General features: G+C 46.9%; 1 protein-coding gene and 2 long non-coding RNA genes across 7 annotated transcripts in view; 2 read left to right on the top strand and 1 right to left on the bottom strand.

Moving 5' to 3' along the window:
• NVL (nuclear VCP like) overlaps positions 1 to 1,197 on the top strand; it is a 108,066-nt gene extending 106,869 nt beyond the window's left edge. For all 5 annotated transcript variants that reach the window (XM_055233805.2, XM_055233806.2, XM_063613364.1 and 2 more), the window contains one exon: positions 894 to 1,197. In XM_055233805.2, the coding sequence (XP_055089780.1) occupies positions 894 to 938 (45 nt within the window). In that variant the 3' untranslated portion in view covers positions 939 to 1,197. The remainder of the gene's footprint in view (positions 1 to 893) is intronic.
• On the bottom strand, positions 540 to 9,590 carry LOC134731901 (uncharacterized). Its single transcript, XR_010114612.1, has 3 exons — positions 9,301 to 9,590; positions 5,373 to 5,784; positions 540 to 1,132 (listed from the first exon to the last, which is right to left on the bottom strand). It is a non-coding gene; the product is annotated as an uncharacterized lncRNA (long non-coding RNA).
• A 6,303-nt stretch (positions 9,591 to 15,893) lies between these two features.
• LOC129458163 (uncharacterized) lies at positions 15,894 to 20,632 on the top strand. Its single transcript, XR_008649551.2, has 2 exons — positions 15,894 to 16,645; positions 20,362 to 20,632. It is a non-coding gene; the product is annotated as an uncharacterized lncRNA (long non-coding RNA).
• The last annotated feature ends 1,962 nt before the right edge of the window (positions 20,633 to 22,594 follow it).

The raw sequence follows: 22,594 nt of genomic DNA, 5'->3' as shown, positions 1-22,594 counted from the left end.
GTGGCTCACGCCTGTAATCCCAGCACTTTGGGAGGCCGAGGCAGGTGGATCACGAGGTCAGGAGTTTGAGACAATCCTGGCCAACATGGTGAAACCCCATCTCTTCTAAGATACAAAAAATTTGCCGGGCGTAGTGGTGCGCACCTGTAGTCCCAGCTACTCCGGAGGCCGAGGCAGGGGAATCCCTCGAACCTGGGAGGCAGAGATTGCAGTGAGCCGAGATTGCGCCACTGCACTCCAGCCTGGGCAACAGAGTGAGACTCATCTCAAAAAAAAAAAAAAAAAAGAAGCTTCTGCTTTTGCCTCCTTTCCATCTGGATATAGTGTAGTTTAGAATTGTGCTTTCTTCACTAATTAGATAGACATAAGACTCTTGACCTGATTTTTTAGGAAAACTTGAGTCAACACTTGTGAAAGTCATGGAGTCCCCTGTGGAAAGGAGCATGTATAGGATTTAGATGCAGGAAAGTAAAATATCACCTCTCTTGAACAGGAAGTTAGTCAGCAAGAGCTACTATGACAAAGTACCTCAGACTGGGTGGCCTAAAGGGTGGAAAATTTATTTTCTCACAGTTCTGGAGAGTGTTGGGCAGCGGTGGTTCTTCTGGAGCCTTTGTCCTCATGATGGCTGTCTTCTCCCAGCGCCTGCACGTGCTCTTCCCTCTGTGCACATGCTCTTCCCTCCTGTGCCCTAATCCCCTCTTTTTGTAAGGACAGCAGTCATATTGGATAAGAGTCCACCTGTATGACCTCATTTTAATCCAGTCTCCTCTCTTGCAATCACATTCTGAGGTCCTGCGGGTGAGGACTGCAGCATGTGAATTTTGGGGGGCACCATTCAGCCCAAAACAAGCAGTGACGGGCTCTTGTATTCTGTGTTCTCCCTCTTTCAGGATCAAATCATGTATGAGCGTTTGCAGGAGTCCCTCAGCCGGTGACGTCCCCAGCAGCCGGCTTAGAGGAGCTAGCCCATCAAGCTGGCAGAGAATCCCCCACATGCTCTGAAGGACCCACTTTCAGCTGGACACAGGTGCGGCCTCATGTAAACATTTTATTTTCAAATGAATGAGGCCAAGCTGAAGCTGAAGATTCTTCCCATCTGGCCAGCCTTGTATGAAAATGCCTTCTTCCTCTTTAAGAAAAAGGAAAATTTTTAAACTGCTGAAATAAAATTACTGTTACATTTTTCAAATAAAACTTTTACTTTGAACTATTTTGACTATACAGAAAAGTTACAGAGAACTCCTCCCACGCCTTCCACAACCATCTAGGAATAAGTGCCAACCTGATGCCCTATCACTCCCAAATACTGTCATGTGTATTTCCTACACTTGAAGATATTCTCCTACATAACCCACCATCAAAGTCAGGAAATTAATACATTGATACATCACTGCCATCTAATCCTCCTCCATTCAAGTTCCTCTAGTTGTCCTGATAATGTCCTTTAAAACAGGTCCCTAACCCCCCTGGTTGGAGACAGGTACCTATCTGTCTCCTGTTAGGAACCAGGACGCACAGTGGGAAGTTAGTGGTGGGTGAGCGAGCATTACTGCCTTAGCTCCACCTCCTGTTAGATCAGTGGCAGCATTAGACTTTCATAGAAGCGTGAACCCTATTGTGAACTGTGCACTTGAGGGACCTAGGTTGCACGCTCCTTATAAGAATCTTATGCCTGATGATCTGAGGTGGAACAGTTTCTTCCTGAAACCACCTCCCCTGACCCTGTCTGGAAAAATTATCTTCCACAAAACCAGTGCCTGAGCCAAAAAGATTGGGGACCGCTGCTTTAAAAGGAGGCCACTGCAGTTAGTGGCTATATTATTTAATCTCTTTTAAGCATGGAACAGTTCTTCAGGTTTGACTTTTGACACTTGTGAAGGTTTTAGGCCAGTTACTTTGTAAAATGCCTTCAGTGAGGATGTGTCTGATGTTTTCCTTGTGATTAGACTCAAGTTATGCATCTTTGGCAGATGACAAAGTGACACTGTGCACTTGTCATGTGGCATACAATTTCAGTTTGTCCTGTTACTCGTGATGTTCACTGTGATCACTTAAGGTAGTTCTTCCAGGCTTCTCACACTACAAAGTTACTCTTTACTCTTTTTTTTCACTTTGTAGTGTATTTGTATTTTATGGGAGGTTACTTTGTTTTTTGTTTTTTTTTTTTTGAGACGAGTCTTGCTCTGTCGCCCAGGCTGGAGTGCCGTGGCGTGATCTCGGCTCACTACAACCTCTGCCTCCCAGGTTCAAGCAATTCTCTGCCTCAGCCTCCTGAGTGGCTGGGATTACAGGTGCCCACCACCAAGCCCGGCTTATTATTTTGTATTTTTAGTAGAGACGAGGTTTCACCATCTTGGCCAGGCTGGTCTTGAACTCCTGACCTTGTGATCCACCTGCCTCAGCCTCCCAAAGTGCTGGGATTACAGGTGTGAGCCACCACGCCCAGCGGGAAGTTACTTTGAAACTCTATAAAGTCCATTCCTCATTAAAGTCAAGTATTACTATTTTTTAATATATTATCCATTATTATCATTATGATATTTAAACTGTCCCAGATTTGACTCTCCTTTGGCCACTGTATATGTTTGATGAGTCCCTAGGCAATACTTTGTGAAAGGCTTGATTTTTGTTGTGTTTAATCTCAACTCATCATTTACAGTGTTGCTCACAATATATCCTGAAGTTACATTTAGATGGGTCTGGTCACCTACTTTTCTTTCTTCTTAAATTTTTACTTCACCTCATTCTACGAAAATTTTTGGGCTTCTTTTAAGAATGTGGGCCAGTCACAGTGGCACATGCCTGTAATCCTAGCATTTTTAGGATGCCTAAGTGGGAGGATCACTTGAGTTCAGGAGTTCGAGACCAGCCTGGGCAACATAGTGAGACCCCCCCATCGCTACAAAAAAAAGAGAAAAGTGTTACAAGGCCAGGCGCAGTGGCTTATGCCTGTAATCCCAGTATTAGGCCAAGGCAGGCGGATCGCCTGAGGTCAGGAGTTCTTGACCAACCTGGCCAACATGGTGAAACCCCATCTCTACTAAAAATATGAAAATTAGCTGGGTGTGGTGGCAGGCACCTGTAATCCCAGCTACTCAGGAAGCTGAGGCAGGAGAATCACGTGAACCCGGAGGTGGAGGTTGCAGTGAGCCAAGATTGCACCACTGCACTCCAGCCTGGGCAACAGAGTGAGAATCTGTCTCAAAAAAAGAAAAAAAAATTTACAAAAAGAATGTGGTGAAAAAATGTTACTAAAAGCAAATCAGGGTTACAAAGGTCAATAAAACAGTCTTTTTGTTTTGTTTTGTTTGTTTTTTTGAGAGATGGAGTCTCGCTCTGTCGCCGAGGCTGGAGTGCGGTGGCGTGATCTTGGCTCACTGCAACCTCAGCCTCCCGGGTTCCCGCCATTCTCCTGCCTCAGCCTCCTGAGTAGCTGGGACTACAGGCGCCTGCCACCATGCCCGGCTATTTTTTTTGTATTTTTTTTTTTTTTTTTTTTTTTTTTTTTTTTTTTTTTTTTTTGAGACGGAGTCTCGCTCTGTCGCCCAGGCTGGAGTGCAGTGGCGCAATCTCGGCTCACTGCAAGCTCCGCCTCCCGGGTTCACGCCATTCTCCTGCCTCAGCCTCTCCGAGTAGCTGGGACTACAGGCGCCCGCCACCACGCCCGGCTAGCTTTTTGTATTTTTAGTAGAGACGGGGTTTCACCGTGGTCTCGATCTCCTGACCTCGTGATCCGCCCGCCTCGGCCTCCCAAAGTGCTGGGATTACAAGCGTGAGCCACCGCGCCCGGCATTTTTTTTGTATTTTTAGTAGAGACGGGGTTTCACCGTGTTAGCTAGCATGGTCTCGATCTCCTGACCTTGTTATCCATCCGCCTCGGCCTCCCAAAGTGCTGAGATTACAGGTGCGAGCCACTGTGCCCAGCCGACACAGTCCTTTTTTTGAGGAGTTCGCAGAACGGTTCAGACATCTCAGCAGAGTATGACCATGCCCAGTGAAAGAGCATGAAGAAGAGGGTACCTTAGGACACCAGAAGAGGGAGCACCAAAAAAGAAAAAAAAAGGCAAATCAGGATCACATACTAAAGGTAGGTGATTAAGAATGAAGGGAAGCCAGGTGCAGTGGCTCGCGCCTGTAATCCCAACACTTCGGGAGGCTGCCTCGGGCGGATCACGAGGTCAAGAGATCAAGACCATCCTGATCAACATGGTGAAACCCCGTCTCTACTAAAAATACAAAAATTAGCTGGGTGTGGTGGCATGCACCTATAGTCCTAGCTACTTGGGAGGCTGAGGCAAGAGAATTGCTTGAACCCGGGAGGAGGAGGTTGCAGTGAGCCGAGATTGTGCCACTGCACTCCAGCCTGGTGACAGAGTGAGACTGTCTCACACACAAAAAAAAAAGAATGAAGGGAAAATTGGAATATGCACCAGAAGGTCTTAAATTTGAGGAGCAGATTCAACTCTGACATCCACCCAATCCTGAGAAACACAGTCAGGTATATCATAGATGTGGCTTATGAGAAAAAGCAAAAATCTTCTTGACTATTAAATGTTAGGTCTAAGTATCCAACTTGCTGGTAGTTTAGCTTGACCTCGACATAAAATGTAGAACGCATAAGAGAGCAGACTGGCTGCGTGTTCGTTGGCTTTGCCAGTCAGGTATGGTACAGGTTGAACAGCAGGCAGATACTGCGACAGCTAGTTTGACAGTGGATGTTGCCAGCACTTCTGCAAATGGAAGGGAAGATCATATTTTTCAGCATGATCTGTGTACTACACACTGCCAAATGTTATCAACGCTCCCAACTCATACTGGGGATCAAATAGCGTTATCCCCATTTCATCAAAAAGAACAACGTTCAGAGCCTGTTCAAGGGGACTCGCGGAACAGTGTGAATTCTGGTCTACAGCGGTCTAACTTTTCTTTCTCTTGTGAAAAAGATCCAGTCCTCTGTTCAGAAACTCCCGGAATTATATCCTCTGTTCTGACACTGTCAAAGATTTAGCCATTTCATTAAACACTTTGTACTGAGCATTACTGACATAATGGTGAACAAACTCAGAACTTAACGCCCAGTGTGGTGTGTGTGGCAGAGAGCTTATCGCCCCACAATGTCCATTCTTTCCTTCTACCTTTTAGTAAGAAGGGCTCTTGCTGCCAGGAAAGTGACTAACAAACATCTGGCTAGTATAATATAAACAGAAGCGATGGGAACAGCTTCTGGTTACATCCTTATAAGGAAGTGACTTGGGTTGCATTAACCCATCATTAACTCACGGCAGCCTACACTGAACTCAACACACCTTCCCCCAGAAGCGAAGACCCTGGCTGTGTCCTTGAAACTTGTTTTAAAAAGAAGGTGCTACCTGTCATTTTAACTCCATGCTGCCCTTCCCGGGACTAGAGTGATGAGCTGATGATGAACCTGTTTTGGCCTTGTAAATGGAGACAACATCCTAGGGAATGACAAAGTAATAAAACAAGAAACCAGGATCGTGGGCAACCCTTGCGGCAGAGTTTCCTCACCCCTCAGATGGTCAATTTGCCTCACTTGTGTGTGTGATCTTTATGTTGCTTAAGCCATTTATATTTTGGTGCGTGTGAAAGGAGCCAAATTAATATCCAACTTAATACAGGTAAAGAGACAGTCGCGAAACAGTGTGAGAAGGGCTGAAGAGGGATAAGAATAGTCACCAAGCAAAGAGCACAGGGCAAGAGCAGCTAGTCCATAATTGGAATTGGAAGGTTCTCTCAAGAATGCGATGTGTCAGCGGAATCCTGAAGGCCGAGAAGATGAAGGAAGGAGGTAAACGACCTGAGCAGAGAACAAAGGCCTGGATAAGGGAGGGGCTGGTGTCAGTGGGAAGAAGCAGGTGGCCTCTCACGTTTGTATGTAGGTTATTGCTGAAAACATGTCCAAGTAGTATTTACGGGAAGATCTTATTTCCAAAAGCTAAAAATGTTGTAAAATGCCTTATTACCCTAAAAAGTATGAGTAGATATAATTTAGGTAAAAGTATAGTACCCTATACTTTTTATCTGTCACTATTCTAGATGTCACTGTTTGAACTCAGGAACTGAATAGATTTGGATACATTCTTTGGATAAATCCCTCACTATTTGAGATTGCACTACTCACCTTCCAAAGCTGAGAAGCCAAATAGATTTGGGTGAGATGGTATTGCTCATGATTCAGACTCTAGCCTTATCGCTTTTGCTTTGGATTATGAGACTTATGCTTGTCACTATTATCAGCATTTCTTTTTCTTTTCTTTTTTTTTTTTTTTTGAGATGGAGTCTCGCTCTGTCGCCCAGACTGGAGTGCAATAGCACGATCTCGGCTCACTGCAACCTCCGCCTCCCAGGTTCAAGGGATTCTCCTGCCTCAGCCTCCCAAGTAGCTAGGATTGCAGCCGCGTGCCACCACACACGGCTAATTTTTGTATTCTTAGTAGAGACGAGGTTTCACCGTGTTGACCGGGCAGATCTTGAACTCCTGGACTTAAGTGATCTGCCCACCTCAGCTCCCAAAGTGCTAGGATTACAGGCGTGAGCCCCTGTGCCTGGCCAATGGCAAGGATTCTGTCAGTCTGTGTCTCTGTAGCACCCAGCCCGGATTCTGGCACACAGGAAGCATTGAATAAAGTGAAGTGAATGAACTGTTCTTCAACAACATGTTTGTCCAAATTAGACTGCTGGGGCACAGCTCCTCCAGGTGAGAATTTTTAATGTTTGCTCACCAGGTAATAGAAGTTTGACTTTGTCATATGAGCCAGACACAGTGGCTCATGCCTGTGTCTTTGGGACACTTTGAGAGGCCGAGGCAGGCACATCACCTGAGGTCAGGCGTTTGAGACTAGCCTGGTCAACATGGTGAATCCCCATCCCTACTACAAATACAAAAATTAGCCAGGCATGGTGGTGTGCACCTGTAATCCCAGCTACTCAGGAGGCTGAGGCAGGAGGATTGCTTGAACCCAGGAGGCAGAGGTTGCTGTGAGCTGAGATTGTGCCATTGCACTCCAGCCTGGGCAACAAGAGCGAAACTCCATCTCAAAAATAAAAAGAAGTTTGACTTTGTCATATGAAAAATGATAAAGAGCTGGGTGCAGTGGCTCATGCCTGTAATCCCAACACTTTGGGAGCCAAGGCAGGTGGATCACGTGAGCTCAGGAATTCCAGACTAGCCTGGGCAACATGGTGAAAAACCCTGTTTCTACAAAAAATGCAAGAATTAGCTGGGTGTGGTTGTGACTGCCTGTAGTCCCAGCTTCCTGGGAGGCTGAGGTGGGAGGATCACTTGAGCACAGAAGGTTGAGGCTGCAGTGAGCCATGTTTGTACCACTGCACTCCAGCCTGGGTGACAAAGCAATACCCCAAAAATAAAAACGATAAAGAGACATGTCGGCTGGGTGCGGTGGCTGGCCAGGTGTGGTGGCTCACACCTGAAATCCCAGCACTTTGGGAGGCTGATGTGGGCGGATCACAAGGTCAGGAGTTTGAGACCAGCCTGACCAACATGGTGAAACCTTGTCTCTACTGAAAATACAAAAATTAACCGGGTGTGGTGTTGCGCATCTGTAATCCCACCTACTCAGGAGGCTGAGGCAGGAGAATCGCTTGAACCTGGGAGGCGGAGGTTGCAGTGAGCTGAGATGGTGCCACTGCACTCCAGCCTGGGCAACAGAGTGAGACTCCGTCTCAAAAAAAAAAAAGAGAGACATGTGAATAGCTCAACGTTCCACTCCTACACACATATAAATGAATATGCATACATATGTTCACCAAAATAGCAGCATAATTCATAATAGATCAAAACTAGAAACAAACCAAATGTTCATCATCAGTAGAACAGATAAATGTGGTGTTTTCGCACACTAGAATGCAGTACGACCCAGCAATGACAAACTGGCTACAACAACATGGGTGACGCTCATAGATGTTGACTGAAAGAAGCCAGTTCTTGTGTAATTCTACTGATTAATATATATAAAGTTCGAAGACAAAGCCAATTGATTTCATTAGTAGGCTGATATTTAGGGAGGGGTGGTGGCTGGAAGGGAGCATGAATTAGGGCTGCCCCTGGTGTGCCAACCATGCCCTCCTTGATCCGGGTGATGCTTACATGGTCGAGTTTCCTTTGTGAAGATCCATCATGCTATATGCTTATCTGGGCTCTTTTCTGCAAGTATGTTTAATTGTGTTAAAAAGTTAACAAACTTAGCCAGGCTCGGTGGCACATGCCTGTAATCCCAGCAGTTTGGGAGGCCGAGGAAGGAGGATCACTTGAGCTCAGGAGTTGGAGACCAGCCTGGGCAACATGGCGAGACCCTGTCTCTACTAAAAATACAAAAATCAGCCAGGAGTGGTGACGTGTGCCTGTAACCCCAGCTACTAGGGAGGCTGAGGCATGAGAATGGCTTGAACCCGGGAGGCAGAGGTTGCCGTGAGCCGAGATCATGCCACTGCACTCCACCCTGGGCAACAGAGCAAGACTCTGTCTCAGAAAAAAAAAAAAAAAAAGTTAACAAACTTAAGGTAAAAATTTGTACATACAGCCGGGCATGGTGGCTCAGGCCTGTCTGTAATCCTAGCACTTTGGGAGGCTGAGGCGGGCGGATCACGAGGTCAGGAGATCGAGACCATCCTGGCTAACATGGTGAAACCCCGTCTCCACTAAAAATACAAACATTAGCCAGGCGTGGTGGCAGGGGCCTGTAGTCCCGACTACTCGGGGGGCTGAGGCAGAAGAATGGCGTGAACCCGGGAGGCAGAGGTTGCAGTGAGCCGAGATCGTGCCACTTCACTCCAGCCTGGGTGACAGAGTGAGACTCCGTCTTAGAAAAAAAAAAGAACAACTGTATATCATGATTCTTCATCTGATTCTGAAGAAGTACTATAAATACATATTATGAAAATAAAAAACAACAGGGATATCAATGTTGAATATGTGGGTTGCTTAAAAGTAAAGAACCACATATAGTTTAGTATGCCTAGTGGATAAGTTAGCCACACTTTCCTCCCTCTTTTTACCCTAAAACACCAGATACTTTGCTCATGCTGTTCTGTCTCTTTATGGTGAGAAACTGAGGTTGGAAAAAGCAGTAGCTGAATTAATTGATTCACCCTCCACAAATGCCATTCTCTCTTTCTGGAAGAACTCCATTTGTGCACATAAGCTTCAAATATGTATGTAGCCAGCAAGGTTATCTGGACGAATGCCGCCTTCTGGGATTTTCCTTAGAAAGCATGTTGACACTGTGCAATCTGGTCCCACTACCAAGTAAGCCTTACCCGTGAGCGGAGGAGAGAGAGACTCAGCAAAGGTGTTCCAAAGAACGCTTTCCTAGGGGTGGAAGTAAGAAGTCCACATTATGTCACAGCCATTCTGTCTTCCAAGACCGAAGTCTCAAGATGGGAAAACTCCAGAGAAATTCCTGAGCTGCCCTTCCACCTCTATCCTCATTGCTGCTCTTCCTGCCTTGTTCCTCATCACCTAAGCGAGAAATCTGACATCAGCTTCAGTTCTTCTGGTTCAGTCATTTATGATTTAGAAACGTTTCTGAAATCCATCCCCTTTGTTCTCATAGACACTGACCTAATTTCAGGCTGTCATCACCTTTCATAACTATTACTATAGCTTCCTAGTTAATCTCCTGTTCAAATCTCTTGTACACTGAAACCAGAGTTGCCTTTCCAAAATGCAAATTAATCCAGCCTAGCCAACATGGCGAAACCCCATCTCTCATAAAAATACAAAAAATTAGCTGGGCATGTCGGTGCACGCCTGAATCCCAGCTACTTGGGAGGCTGAGGCACAAGAATCACTCGAACCTGAGAGGCAGAGGTTGCAGTGAGCTGAGATTGCACCATTGCACTCCAGCCTCCGTCTCAAAAAAATAAAATAAAATAAATCATGTCACTTCTCTGCAGAACATTCTTCAGGGGCATGAATTCATTAGTCTAATTACACATGGACTTTGTAATCTGACATCAACCCACCTTTGGTACCTGTCCCTCCTCTTTCCTTGATTGGATTGATTGCCATTCCATTCCAGTGCTATGTTCTATCACACCTCTGAGTTTGTGCTCATGATGTTCCCCCTTCCTAGAATGTCTCCTCCCTACCACCCACAGGGACTGCATTGGGATTTCAATACCATTTCCTGAGCAGCTTTTCCTCCTCCATCTGCTTTCAGCTCAGACTGCCTTCTGTGCTGACCTGGACTGACCAGCACTGATACTAGATCTGCTATTTAAGTGCTAGGCTAAAATTGACCATAGCATGTCCTCTCCTCATTTTGGCATCTATAGCACTTGACACATAATAAGAACCAAGTTACCTTTTTTTTTTTTTGAGACAGAGTCTCGCTCTGTCACCCAGGCTGGGGGGCAGTGGTGCAATCTCACTGCAATCTTCGCCTCCCGGGTTCAAGCAATTCTCCTGCCTCAGTCTCCTGAGAAGGTGGGACTACAGGCATGCACTGCCACTCCCAGCTAATTTTTGTATTTTTAGTAGAGACGGCGTTTCACCATGTTGACCAGGCTGGTCTTGAACTCCTGACCTCAGGTGATCTACCCTCCTCGGCCTACCAAAGTGCTGGGATTACAGGCGTGAGGCACCGCGCCTGGCCAGCAAGTGACTTTTTATAATAATTGAACAACTGAATCACTTTAGTCTATGGCACAAAGCACAGTTAACAGTGAAAAGATCTGATGTCATTTCCACCAAACTAAGATTTCGTGGCTGTCTGCAGACAAGCCGTAAGGCTTTGGAGGTGGGTCTTCCTCTGGTATTTAGTTACTGCTGGTCAGAAGCCCTTTTAGCAATACTTCTCTCATGCTGAGGGGCCCAGGAGCCCTGAATATGGTCAAGGCATTCAAAAGAAGCTTTCTAAGACCCTGGCCTACAGGAGCATTCTCTAAAACAGCTTCAAAGAGGAGATTATAGGTAATTTATTACAACCAAAATCCTAATTACCTTCTTTTGTACAGACAGGAAAATCTGCTTCCCCCTTTGGCTGATTGTGAGCCTGGTATGGGGACAATGGGTCTTCTTTTCAGATTCCAGGAAGTTTCGCTCGCTTCAACTTTCTCAAAATTAATGTTGCAGAAAGATAAATGAGTTTCACAGTAACTGAGGACTTTAGAAGTGGAGACACTGGGTGAGGGAACTAGCATAGTCCAGGGAGCTATAGAAATGCTGTTTCACAGCATATAAGGACATCAATTTTTCAAATTAAAAAGCCATATATTAGAAAAGGGGATCAGGGCCAGGCGCCGTGGCTCAGCCTGTAATCCCAGCACTTTGGAAGGCCAAGGTGGGAAGATCCCTTGAGGCCAGGAGTTCAAGACTAGCTTGGGCAACATAGCAAGACCCCATCTCTAAAAAAAGAAAAAGAAAAAGAAGCCGGGTGCGGTGGCTCACGCTTGTAATCAAAGCACTTTCGGAGACTGCGGCGGGTGCATCACTTGAGGTCAGGAGTTCAAGACCAGCCTGACCAACATGGTGAAACCCTGACTTTACTAAAAATCCAAAAATTAGCTGGGCATGGTGGCATGCACCTGTAATCACAGCTACTCAGAAGGCTGACGCGGGAGAATCACTTGAACCCAGGAGGCGGAGGTTGCAGTGAGCTGAGGTTGTGCCACTGCACTCCAGCCTGGACGACAGAGCTTGACTCTGCCTCAAAAAAAAAAATACGTAAAATAAAATTAAAATTGGAATTAAAAAATTTAGAAAAGAAAAGAAAAGAAAAAGAAAAAGAATTAGCCAGTATGGTGGTATCCCAGCTACTCGGGAGGCTGAGGCAAGAGGATTGCTTGAGCCCAGAAGATCAAGGTTGCAGTGAGCTGTGATTGTGCCACTGCACTCCAACCTGCATGACAGAGCGAGGCCCTGTTTCTAAAAAAATTAAAATAGGAGGTGGAGAAAAATAAAGAAAAATGAATAAAAGGAGATGAAAAGCAAACTAATTCAACAACACTTTTTGAGGACCTACTTCATGTCTGATTTTTATTTATTTTATTTTATTATTATTTTTTTTTTGAGACAGAGTCTCGCTCTGTCACCCAGGCTGGAGTGCAGTGGTGCGATCTCGCCTCACTGCAAGCTCCGCCTCCCAAGTTCACGCCATTCTCCTGCCTCAGCCTCCTGAGTAGCTGGGACCACAGGCACCTGCCACCACGCCCGGCTAATTTTTTGTATTTTTTTTTAGTAGAGACGGGGTTTCACCGTGTTAGCCAGGATGGTCTCAATCTCCTGACCTCGTGATCCACCCGCCTTGGCCTCCCAAAGTGCTGGGATTATAGGCGTGAGCCACCGTGCCCAGCCAGGATGTGTTCTTTTTCTAACTACACAATATGAACACATACCTTATTAATGTTTAGCCCTTCTTTTCTTATTTAAGCATAAAGGCTATAATTTTTTAAAATTTATTTTTAGTAGAGACGGGGTTTCACCGTGTTAGCCAGGATGGTCTCAATCTCCTGACCTTGTGATCCACCTGCCTCGGCCTCCCAAAGTGGTGGGATTAGAGGTGTGACCCACTGTGCCCGGCCTTCATGTCTGATTTTTAAAAATTGCTTCATTTGGCCAGGTGCAGTAGCTCATGCCTCTAATCCCAGCACTTTAGGAGGCCAAAGCAGGAGGATCACTTGAGTCCAGGAGTTTGAGACCAGCCTGAAGAACATAGTGAGACCCGCGTCTGTACGAAGAAATAAAATTAACCAGGCATCGTGGCGTGTGCCGATAGTCCTAGTTACTCAGGAGGCTGAGGTGGAAGGATTGCTTGAGCCTGGCAGGTTCAGGTTGCAGTAACCCAAGATCCTGCCACTGCATTCAGGCCTGGGCAACAGAGCAAGATACTTTCTTTTTTTGTTTGTTTTGTATTTTTTTTGAGATACAGTCTTGCGCCATCGCCAAGGCTGGAGTGCAGTGGTGTAATCTCGGCTCACTGCAAACTCTGCCTCCCGGTTTCAGGCAATTCTTCTGCCTCAGCTTCCCAAGTAGCTGAGATTACAGGCACATGCCACCACACCCAGCTAATTTTTTATATTTTTGGTAAAGACAGAGTTTCACCATGTTGGCCAGGCTGGTCTCAGACTCCTGACCTCAAGTGATCCACCTGCCTTGGCCTCCCAAAGTACTGAGATTACAGGCGTGAGCCACCACACCCGGCCACAAAACAAGACACTTTCTCAAAAAACAATTGCTTTATTTTTCTCAGCCCACTAAGAACTTGAACATTGAAGTAACAATCTCAATGAAAGATTCTTAAATCCTTTATTGCCAGCCTCAGTTTATAGTCTACTCTAGATTCATTTGTGAAGAATGAAATTATTTGTATCCACTTTAATTTGGCACCTTGCATGGCACGGGTTTGGAGATTCTGTGCTTTAGCAGCCAAAATGTCACACGCCTTGTTATTAATAGTTCCTGGTAGCATGGGATAGAGGAAAAAGACAGGTGGACTCACAAACATTAGCTTGGCTGGGCACTGTGGCTCACGTCTGTAATCCCAGCACTTTGGGAGGCCGAGGCAGGCAGATCACTTGAGTCCAGTTGTTCAAGACCAGCCTGGGTAACATGGCAGAACCCTATCTCTACAAAAAATACAAAAAATTAGCCAGGCATGATGGCATGTGCCTGTAATACCAGCTATGCAGGAGGCTGAGGCAGCAGGATCACTTGAGCCCAGGAAGCAGAGGTTGCAATGAGCCAAGATTGTGCCACTGCACTCCAGCCTGGGCGACATAGTAAGACTCTGTCTTAAAAATAAATAAATAAATAATAAATAAGTGGCCAGGCGTGGTGGCTCACACCTGTAATCCCAGCACTTTGGAAGGCCGAGGCAGGTGGATCACTAGGTCAGGAGTTCGAGACCATCCTGGCCAACATGGTGAAACCCCCGTGTCTACTAAAAATACAAAAATTAGCCGGGCGTGGTGGCAGGCACCTGTAGTCCCAGCTACTCAGGAGGCTGAGGCAGGAGAATCGCTTGAACCTGGGAGGCGGAGGTTGCAGTGAGCCAAGATCACACCACTGCACTCCAGCCTGGGCAATAGAACAAGATTCCGTCTCAAAAATAAATAAATAAGTGATTTTTAAATGGATAGGATGGAAGTGAGGAAATACCCATCCTCCCGTCTAGTCTAGAGAGTAAAACATTTAAGAAAATGGACAAATGTTTAACTCTAGGGACACTGAAGAATGCTAACGTCTCTCCTTAGGCATAATTAGAAGCCAGTGCTTGCACTGTAGTTTTGAAGTCCTATTGAATACTACATAACAATGGACGTTACTTTTACAAGACTACCTGTCAGGAGCTCTGAGATTACCCTTCGATTTTTTTTTTTTTTTTTTTTTTTTGAGATGGAGTCTCACTTTGTTACCCAGGCTGGAGTGCAATGGCGCGATCTCGGCTCACTGCAACCTCTGTGAGTGAGGTTCAAGCGATTCTTCTGCCTCAGCCTCCCGAGTAACTGGGAGTACAGGAGTGTGCCACCACGCCTGGCCAATTTTTGTATTTTTAGTAGAGACAGGGTTCCACCAGGTTGGCCAGGCTGGTCTCGAACTCCTGACCTCACGATCTGCCTGCCTCGGCCTCCCAAAGTGCTGGGATTACAGGTGTGAGCCACCGCATCTGGCCTTTATTTTTATTTATTTTTTTTTTTCTGAAACAAGGTCTCGCTCTGTCACCCAGGCTGGAGTGCAGTGGTGTGATCTCAGCTCACTGCAGCATTGACTTCCCCAAGCTCAGGTGATTCTCCCACCTCAGCCTCCCAAATAGCTGGGACTACAGGTGTGCACCACCATGCCCAACTGATTTTTGTATTTTTAGTAGAGACAGGGTTTCACTGTGTTGCCCAGGGTGGTCTCGAAAAGCTCAAGCAATTCACCCACCTCAGCCTCCCAAGGTGCTGGGATTACAGGCATGAGCCACTGCTTCTGGCCTACCCTTGGATTTTATGTTGCAAAATATTACCTACATTAGCCACACATGGTGGCACTTGCCTGTAATCTCAGCTACTCCGTGGCTGAGACACGAGAACCACTTGAGCCCGGGAGGCAGAGTTCGCGGCGAGCTGAGATCGCACCACTGCACTCCAGCCTGGGCGACAGAGCGAGACTCTTTAAAAAATAAAAAAATTACCTACAGTTTCTTATCAGAATTACTGAATCATAATGCTACAAAAGTCCCTAGAGTCATGTGTGAGTGTTTCTCAGCTGGATGACGCAAGAATCAACTAAGGGTTTTCGAAAATATGTTACCTGGGCCTCCCTACAGACCAATTATATCAGAGTCTCCAGGTGGGGCCTGGGCGGCTGTAGCTAGTTAAATCTCTCCAGGTGATTCTGATGTTCCGAGAGAGGAGAATCCCTGACACCCAACCTCCAGTTTAAAGAAGAGGAACTAACCCAGGGCCCCGATAATGACTGTCCAGGAGCATGCACTAGTGGCTCCCAGGGGTGGGGCCCAAGTCCCCTGCCCCCAGGTCAGCATGCTTTGACTAAGACCGCAGAGTCTCACGCAGATTCCAGATAGGAGAGAATGGTGACTTCGTTCCATTTCAGAGTGCTTTTGCTTTGGTTTACTCCCAGCAGCAAATGGGCAGGGCTGGGGATGGAAGCCAAACACATAGGGTGTGTCTCCCGATACCTCTCTTAAATCTCAAGGAGACAGAGTCAGGACTGCAATATCTTATCAGTGCCTGGATGGGGAGGAGACTGCCAGGTAGGGGAGGAGAGATGTGGACTTGCTGCCTCCCATATCCCCAGTCTCCTCAGCACTTAGAAACAACTTATGCTGCCTTATAAGGCTGAAATGCTGCTGCCAGGGAGCTGTGGGGCCCAGGCCTTGAATTCTTGGTACACCAGTGCTTGCACGGCTGGGCCTAGGGGTTTTTCTATTGTTTTTCTAAAGGCATTCCAAGGCCAGGACAATGTTAATTTAAGTTCCTCCAGGCTGAATTTTTTTTTTTTTTTATTACAGAGGGGTCTCACTATGTTGCCCAGGCTGGAATGCTGTGCACTACAACAGGCTCAATTCTCTCTCTCTCTCTTTTTTTTTGTCTGAGATAAGATCAGCCAAAAACAGACTCAATTCCTGACCCTCCTAGTTTTCTGAGACTGCATCCACTTTGATAGTTTCTACTGAGTCCAAATTAGAACATCCCAGCTGGTGGGCTGTCTCCCAGGAAGCCCTCGGAGAGGAGTGGTGCAGAGGGGGCACCGGACACACCCCACCACCCCGAGTAGTGTCAGGTAGACTTGTCTATTTACATCCTTTCACCCTTTCTGGGGAGACTATCAGACGATGTGCTCCCCCAGATGAAGAAGTAGTCCCAGGAGAAAGGAGACATGGGATACAGGGGTCCTGAACCTGGTGGCGGACAAGGGAGCTCCTGGGAGGACAGCTCCTGCCTAGCAATAGCGAGCAGCTGGTCCAGACTGCGGCCGTGACTCAGAAGATAGACATGCAGAGGGTTATGATCACAGAGCAACGATGGTCCTTGTACATGAAGATAAAAACGCTCAGGTGTGCCCAGGTCGAAGAAGATGAAAGGCCCTGCTTCCCAGAGCGCCCGGGGGCACTGATGATCTCTGCCAGGTCTGTTTCCACCCACTGCAGCCGTGGTGAGTCTAGAGGCAGAAAATCCAGAGCAGCCCATGCCCTTTGACCATGTTTCTGCTGGTCAGCCAGCACTTCACTCACACTACGCCCTGTGACATAACCCCAGATGGACTCTGGAGAACTCAAGGGGACGTGGAAGCCAGGCTCTGCCCAGAAGCTCCACTCAGGTCATCTTCAGGGAGCGTGCGAGCCATGGGAGCATCACTGCCCTCCCTTTACAAAGCTAGGGCTGTGCTTACTGCTCAGTTTTTTTCCAAACTAAACAATGTTTTTGAGAGATTCACAGAGAGATAAAAACAATTAAGAATAAATGCTAGGGGGTGGTTAACACAAAGGTCGGGATATTGATTACCTCTGGAGAGGAAAGGGGATGGAATGGCAGAGTGCTCAGGGGTCTCTGAAGGTGCTGGTGTCTCCAGTGTAGTCACGTGAGGTTCACTTTATTGTTTAATCTGTACATACACTTTTTTTTTTTTTTTTCTGAGACGGAGTCTTACTCTGTCGCCCAGGCTGGAGTGCAGTGGCGTGATCTCCGCTCACTGCAACCTCCGCCTCCCAGATTCAAGCGATTCTCCTCCCTCAGCCTCCCGAGTAGCTGGGATTACAGGCACCTGCCACCACGCCTGGCTAATTTTTGTATTTTTAGTAGAGACAGGGTTTCACCATGTTGGCCAGGCTGGTCTCAAACTCCTGACCTCAGGTGATTCGTCTGCCTCGGCCTCCCAAAGTGTTGGGATTACAGGCGTGAGCCACTGCACCTGGCCTGTACATACACATTCTAAACCCCCTTCTCTATAAAATATTTTGAAATAAGCACTTTTAATGAATTAAGGATTGTTTTGGAAAAGAAAAAAAACTTTCTACTGAAATAATTGGCTGAGATAGAAGTAATTATGTCTTAAATGATCTAGGTAATTTTATGACTAGCTGAAGCCTCAGCATCAGAAGCAAGGTCGGAACATTTTGGCTTCCTGCCAACCTTGACTCACTAAGCAAATGAATTTACCTTCAACAGTATGTACAGTCCAGACGTGCATTTGTACCTGTCTCATTCTCAATGTGAAATATGTTTTGAGAATTGTTTGAGGTAAAAACAACAAATGATCTCTTTTGTCCACATACTTTTCACTGTTCCTTCCTCAGCAGCCAAGTCGAATCAGCTGGCTCTTTGGTGACTTGGCACATTATTATTATTATTATTTTTTTATTATTATTATTTTTTTTTTGAGACGGAGTCTTGCTCTGTCGCCCAGGCTGGAGTGCAGTGGCGCAGTCTCGGCTCACTGCAAGCTCCGCCTCCCGAGTTCACGCCATTCTCCTGCCTCAGCCTCCCGAGTAGCTGGGACTACAGGCGCCCGCCACCGCGCCCGGCTTATTTTTTTTTATACATTTAGTAGAGACAGGGTTTCACCATGGTCTCGATCTCCTGACCTCGTGATCCGCCCGCCTCGGCCTCCCAAAGTGCTGGGATTACAAGCGTGAGCCACCGCGCCCGGCCAGACTTGGCACATTAAAATTAAAATTTGCTCCAGTGGACTTCACGGTGTTTTTTTTTTTTTTTCTTTCACCAGCACAGGAGCTGCAGAAGGGCATTTTGAAGTCTGGAGGTAATGCCAATTGGCCTGGGCAGGGAACAACGTGTGATTAAGCAGTGAAGGGGATAAGGGACAAATTCCAGAAGCCCTGCTTATCTCTGCTGGAATTACTGTACTGCAGGTCTCAAATCCTGAAGGAGCCTGTATTTGTTTTCACCTGGAACCTGGACCACATTCAGGTGGCAGATTAAAATTAAGCCAAGTTCATTCCAGGCCATCCTAATGATTTTTTAATTAGCATCAGTGCACCATGTAGTAATTTGCAGTTCATAGTCCACTTGCAAGTTGAAATTAGAAACTGCAAGGACAGTAATATAAGTGGGAGGAGAGATTTCAGTAATCCCTTCCACAAATATGTATTGACTGCAGCTGCGCTAGTGGGTAACAATAATACAGCTAAGAGCCAAACCAAAGTTCCTCCCCTCTGGGCCTTTCTTTCCAGTGGGAAGAGGGTGGAGGGTACAGTCAATAAATCCAAATATATCTATTTATGTATGCACCTATATACATATATATATATAAAACAAGTGGCACGTGCTGTGAAGAAAAAGAAGGGAAAGGCTCTGTAAAGGGCCAAGGGTGTGCGTGAGTGGGGTGGTTACTGTATAGAGATTGGCCGGGAAAGGCCTCTGGTAAGATGATCTCTGAAGGAAGTGAGAGTAAGTGGTGCAGCTTTTGGGAGGAAGATATTGCTGGGTAGAGGGAAGAGCAAAGGCTACGTCTCTGCGTTCCACGGTTACAAATAGAGGGTAACATTCGCCCTCCACCCCTCAACGCCTCTTTACTGTGAGCTTCAGGAGCTGCAGAACTTCACTGTCCATCAGTCAGAGGCAATACCCCTGACCCTGACGCCTCTAGTTGAGAGATAGACAGAGCTGGATTTACAGGACCACAGACGTGACCTGGAACAAGACTTGCAAGTATGTAAGGGAGCTGCACGCTAACCTAGGAAGAGGCTGGCCAGGTACCATTTTCTGTATGGTTATGATGAAGCAGCTGGTACAAATGTTAGGGGACAGAGGGGACAGTGGCACATGGTGGGGGAAAAGCCCAGCGCTCAGCTTCTGGTCTGGCTTTTCTACCTTAGGACCTTTTACTGTGGTCTGTGGGTCTTGGGGTCTGTGATTGGACAAATGAAGGTGGGTAGACTGGGAAGGACAGAACAGGGAACACAGATCTGCTTTGGCCAGGCATGGGTGGCTCAAGCCTGTAATCCCAGCACTCATCATGACTTACAAAAGCATTCATAATGGTGGCCTTTGAGAGCTGGGATTATGGACAATGTATATACCTTTTTGCTACTTTTATGTGAATTTCTACAAATTACTTTTTTTTTCTTTTTGAGACAGGGTCTGGCTCTGTCGCCCAGGCTGGAGTACAGGGGCACGATCTCAGTTCACTGAACCCTCCCGGGTTCAAGCAATCTTCCTGCCTCAGCCTCCCGAGTATCTGGGATGACAGGTGTGCTCCACCACACCCGGCTAATTTTTCTATTTTTAGTAGAGATGGGGTTTCGCTCTGTTGGCCAGGCTGGTCTCAAACTCCCGACTGCAAGTGATCCACCTGCCTCGGCCTCCCAAAGTGCTGGGATAATGGGTGTGAGCCACTGTGCCTGGCCTACAAATTACTTTAGCAACAGAAAAAGAAAGTGAGCAAAGTTATGCACAAGTGTATTAACAAACTACTCTCCTGTACCTAAATCAGCCATTCCTTTTATTGAGATGGAGTTTCACTCTTGTTGCCCAGGCTGGAGTGCAAAAGCACGATCTCTGCTCACCACAACTTCCACCTCCTGGGTTCAAGTGATTCTCCTGCCATGCCCGGCTAATTTTGTACTTTTAGTAGAGACGGGGTTTCTCCATGTTGGTCAGGCTGGTCTCGAACTCCAAACCTCAGGTGATCCGCCCCCCTCAGCCTCCCAAAGTGCTGGGATTACAGGCGCGAGCCACTGTACCCAGCCACTATATCAGTCATTCTATCCAGTTCCTTGCATTTACTCCTTTCTTGTGCGAACCCACAGCCAGTACTTAAGAGTATTTAAGTCCTCTCTCCTTTCATGAGTCACTCCTTTTTGTCTTGGGACTATACTTGGAAAATTTTTATTTTTTATTTATTTATTTTAGACAGACTCTTGCTCTGTTGCCCAGGCTAGAGTGCAGTGGCGTGATCTTGGCTCACCACAACTTCTGCCTCCTGGGTTCAAGTGATTCTCCTGCCACATCCAACTAATTTTGTATTTTTAGTAGAGACGAGATTTCACCATGTTGGCCAGGCTGGTCTTGAACTCCTGACATTGTGATCCACCCACCTCGGCCTCCCAGAGTGCTAGGATTACAGGAGTGAGCTACCATGCCCAGCCTACCTGGAGCATTATTTAAACCTTAAACCTTTAAACTTTTCATCATTGTGCTTTGCTTTCTTAAAGATTAGGAAAGGGATTGTCAGGGGATAAGACTTGCCCTCTTCTGCTGCTCTCTAGCCGTGGGCAAGTTCCTTCCACTCACCGTGTTTGTCATTTTCTTCATCTGTAAACACAGGATAATAGTAACAACACCTCTCTCCTAGGGCCTGGATGGTGCATGCCAGTGAGGGGTCCTGAAGCTTAGGCCCCTGGGATTTGGATAGAGAAAGTCATGGTGAAGGTGGGTGTGACGTTGGTGAGGTGGCATCAGACACCCGTCAGGGCCTCTCCTGTCCTCTCTGTACACTCCAGACAGTGCCCATTTGTGCAGAGGCTTTCCTGGGTCTCTCCCTGAGGGCTTTCTCCGCTCCTCTACCCCAGACCAACCCGAAGTGTCCCCACGAGCAACCTTCAACCAAAGAGGGGCAGGAGTCGGTGAACATGCACCTCAGCCCCCTCACCTCTCTGAGGAACTTTTAAAAAATCTTGTATTGGCTGCATGGCAGAGATGGAGGGATTGCTTGAGCCTATGAGTTCACAACCAGGCCTAGGAACATAGTGAGACCTCCCCCTTCCCTCGGCCCAACACCCCAACACCCCCATCTCTACAGAAAATTTTAAAATTAGCCAGGCCTGGTGGTGGGAACCCTAAAAATCTGAGAAAAGTCTCAGTTAATTTAGAAAGTTTATTTTTGGCCGGGAGCAGCAGCCCACACCTGTAATCCCAACACTTTGGGAGACCGAGGCGGGTGGATCACTTGAGACCAGGAGTTCATGACAGCCTCAGGATGTCCTGATGACATGTGCCCAGGTAGTGGGGGCACAGCTTGGTTGTATTTTTATTTTTTACTTTTTCTTTTTTTTTTTGAGACGGAGCCTTGCTCTGTCATCCAGGCTGGAGTGTAGTGGCATGATCACGGCTCACTGCAACCTCCGCCTCCCGGGTTCAAGCGATTCTCCTGCCTCAGCCTCACAGGTAGCTGGGATTACAGGCACATGACACCACACCTGTCTAATTTTTGTATTTTTTAGTAGAGATGGGTTTTCACCATGTTGGTCAGGCTGGTCTCGAACTCCTGACCTCAGGTGATCCACCTGCCTTGGCCTCCCAAAGTGCTGGGATTACAGGATCACAGGCGTGAGCCACCACACCCGGCCACACAGCTTGTTTTTTTTTTGTTGTTTTTTTTTTTGAGATGGAGTTTCGCTCTTTCACTCAGGCTGGAATGAAGTGGCGTGATCTCAGCTCACTGCAACCTCCACTCCCCAGGCTCAAGTGATTCTCCTTCCTCAGCCTCCTGAGTAGCTGTGATAACAGGTGCCCACCACCAAGCCCGGCTAATTTTTGTATTTTTAGTACAGACGGGGTTTCACCACATCGACCAGGCTGGTCTCAAACTCCTGACCTCAGGTGATCCATGCACCTCGGTCTCTCAAAGTGCTAGGATTACAGGCGTGAGCCACCACGCCGGCCAACAGCTTGGTTTTATACATTTTAGGGAGACATGAGAAATCAATCAATGTAAGATGTACATTGGTTCTGTCTGGAAAGGCGGGACAACTTAAGCAGGGAGAGGGTTTCCAGGTGACAGGTAGGTGAGACACAAAAGGTTGCATTCTTTTGACTTTCTGATTAGCCTTTCCAAAGGAGGCAATCAGATATGCATCTATCTTAGTGAGCAGGGGAATGACTTTCTATTTTTTTTTTTTTTTTTTTTTTTTGAGAAGGAGTCTCGCTCTGTCACCCAGGCTGGAGTGCAGTGGCACAATCTTGGCTCACTGCAAGCTCCACCTCCCAGGTTCACGCCATTCTCCTGCCTCAGCCTCCCTAGTAGCTGGGACTACAGGCACCCGCCACCATGCGCAGCTAATTTTTTTTTTGTATTTTTTAGTAGAGACGGGGTTTCACCGTGTTAGCCAGGATGGTCTCGATCTCCTGACCTCGTGATCCGCCC

Source organism: Symphalangus syndactylus, chromosome 19, assembly GCF_028878055.3.
Source record: "Symphalangus syndactylus isolate Jambi chromosome 19, NHGRI_mSymSyn1-v2.1_pri, whole genome shotgun sequence".
In the NCBI taxonomy this organism is placed as follows: Eukaryota; Metazoa; Chordata; class Mammalia; order Primates; family Hylobatidae; genus Symphalangus; species Symphalangus syndactylus.
Note: the sequence above shows the minus strand (reverse complement) of the source record. Positions and strands in the feature narration are given on the sequence as shown.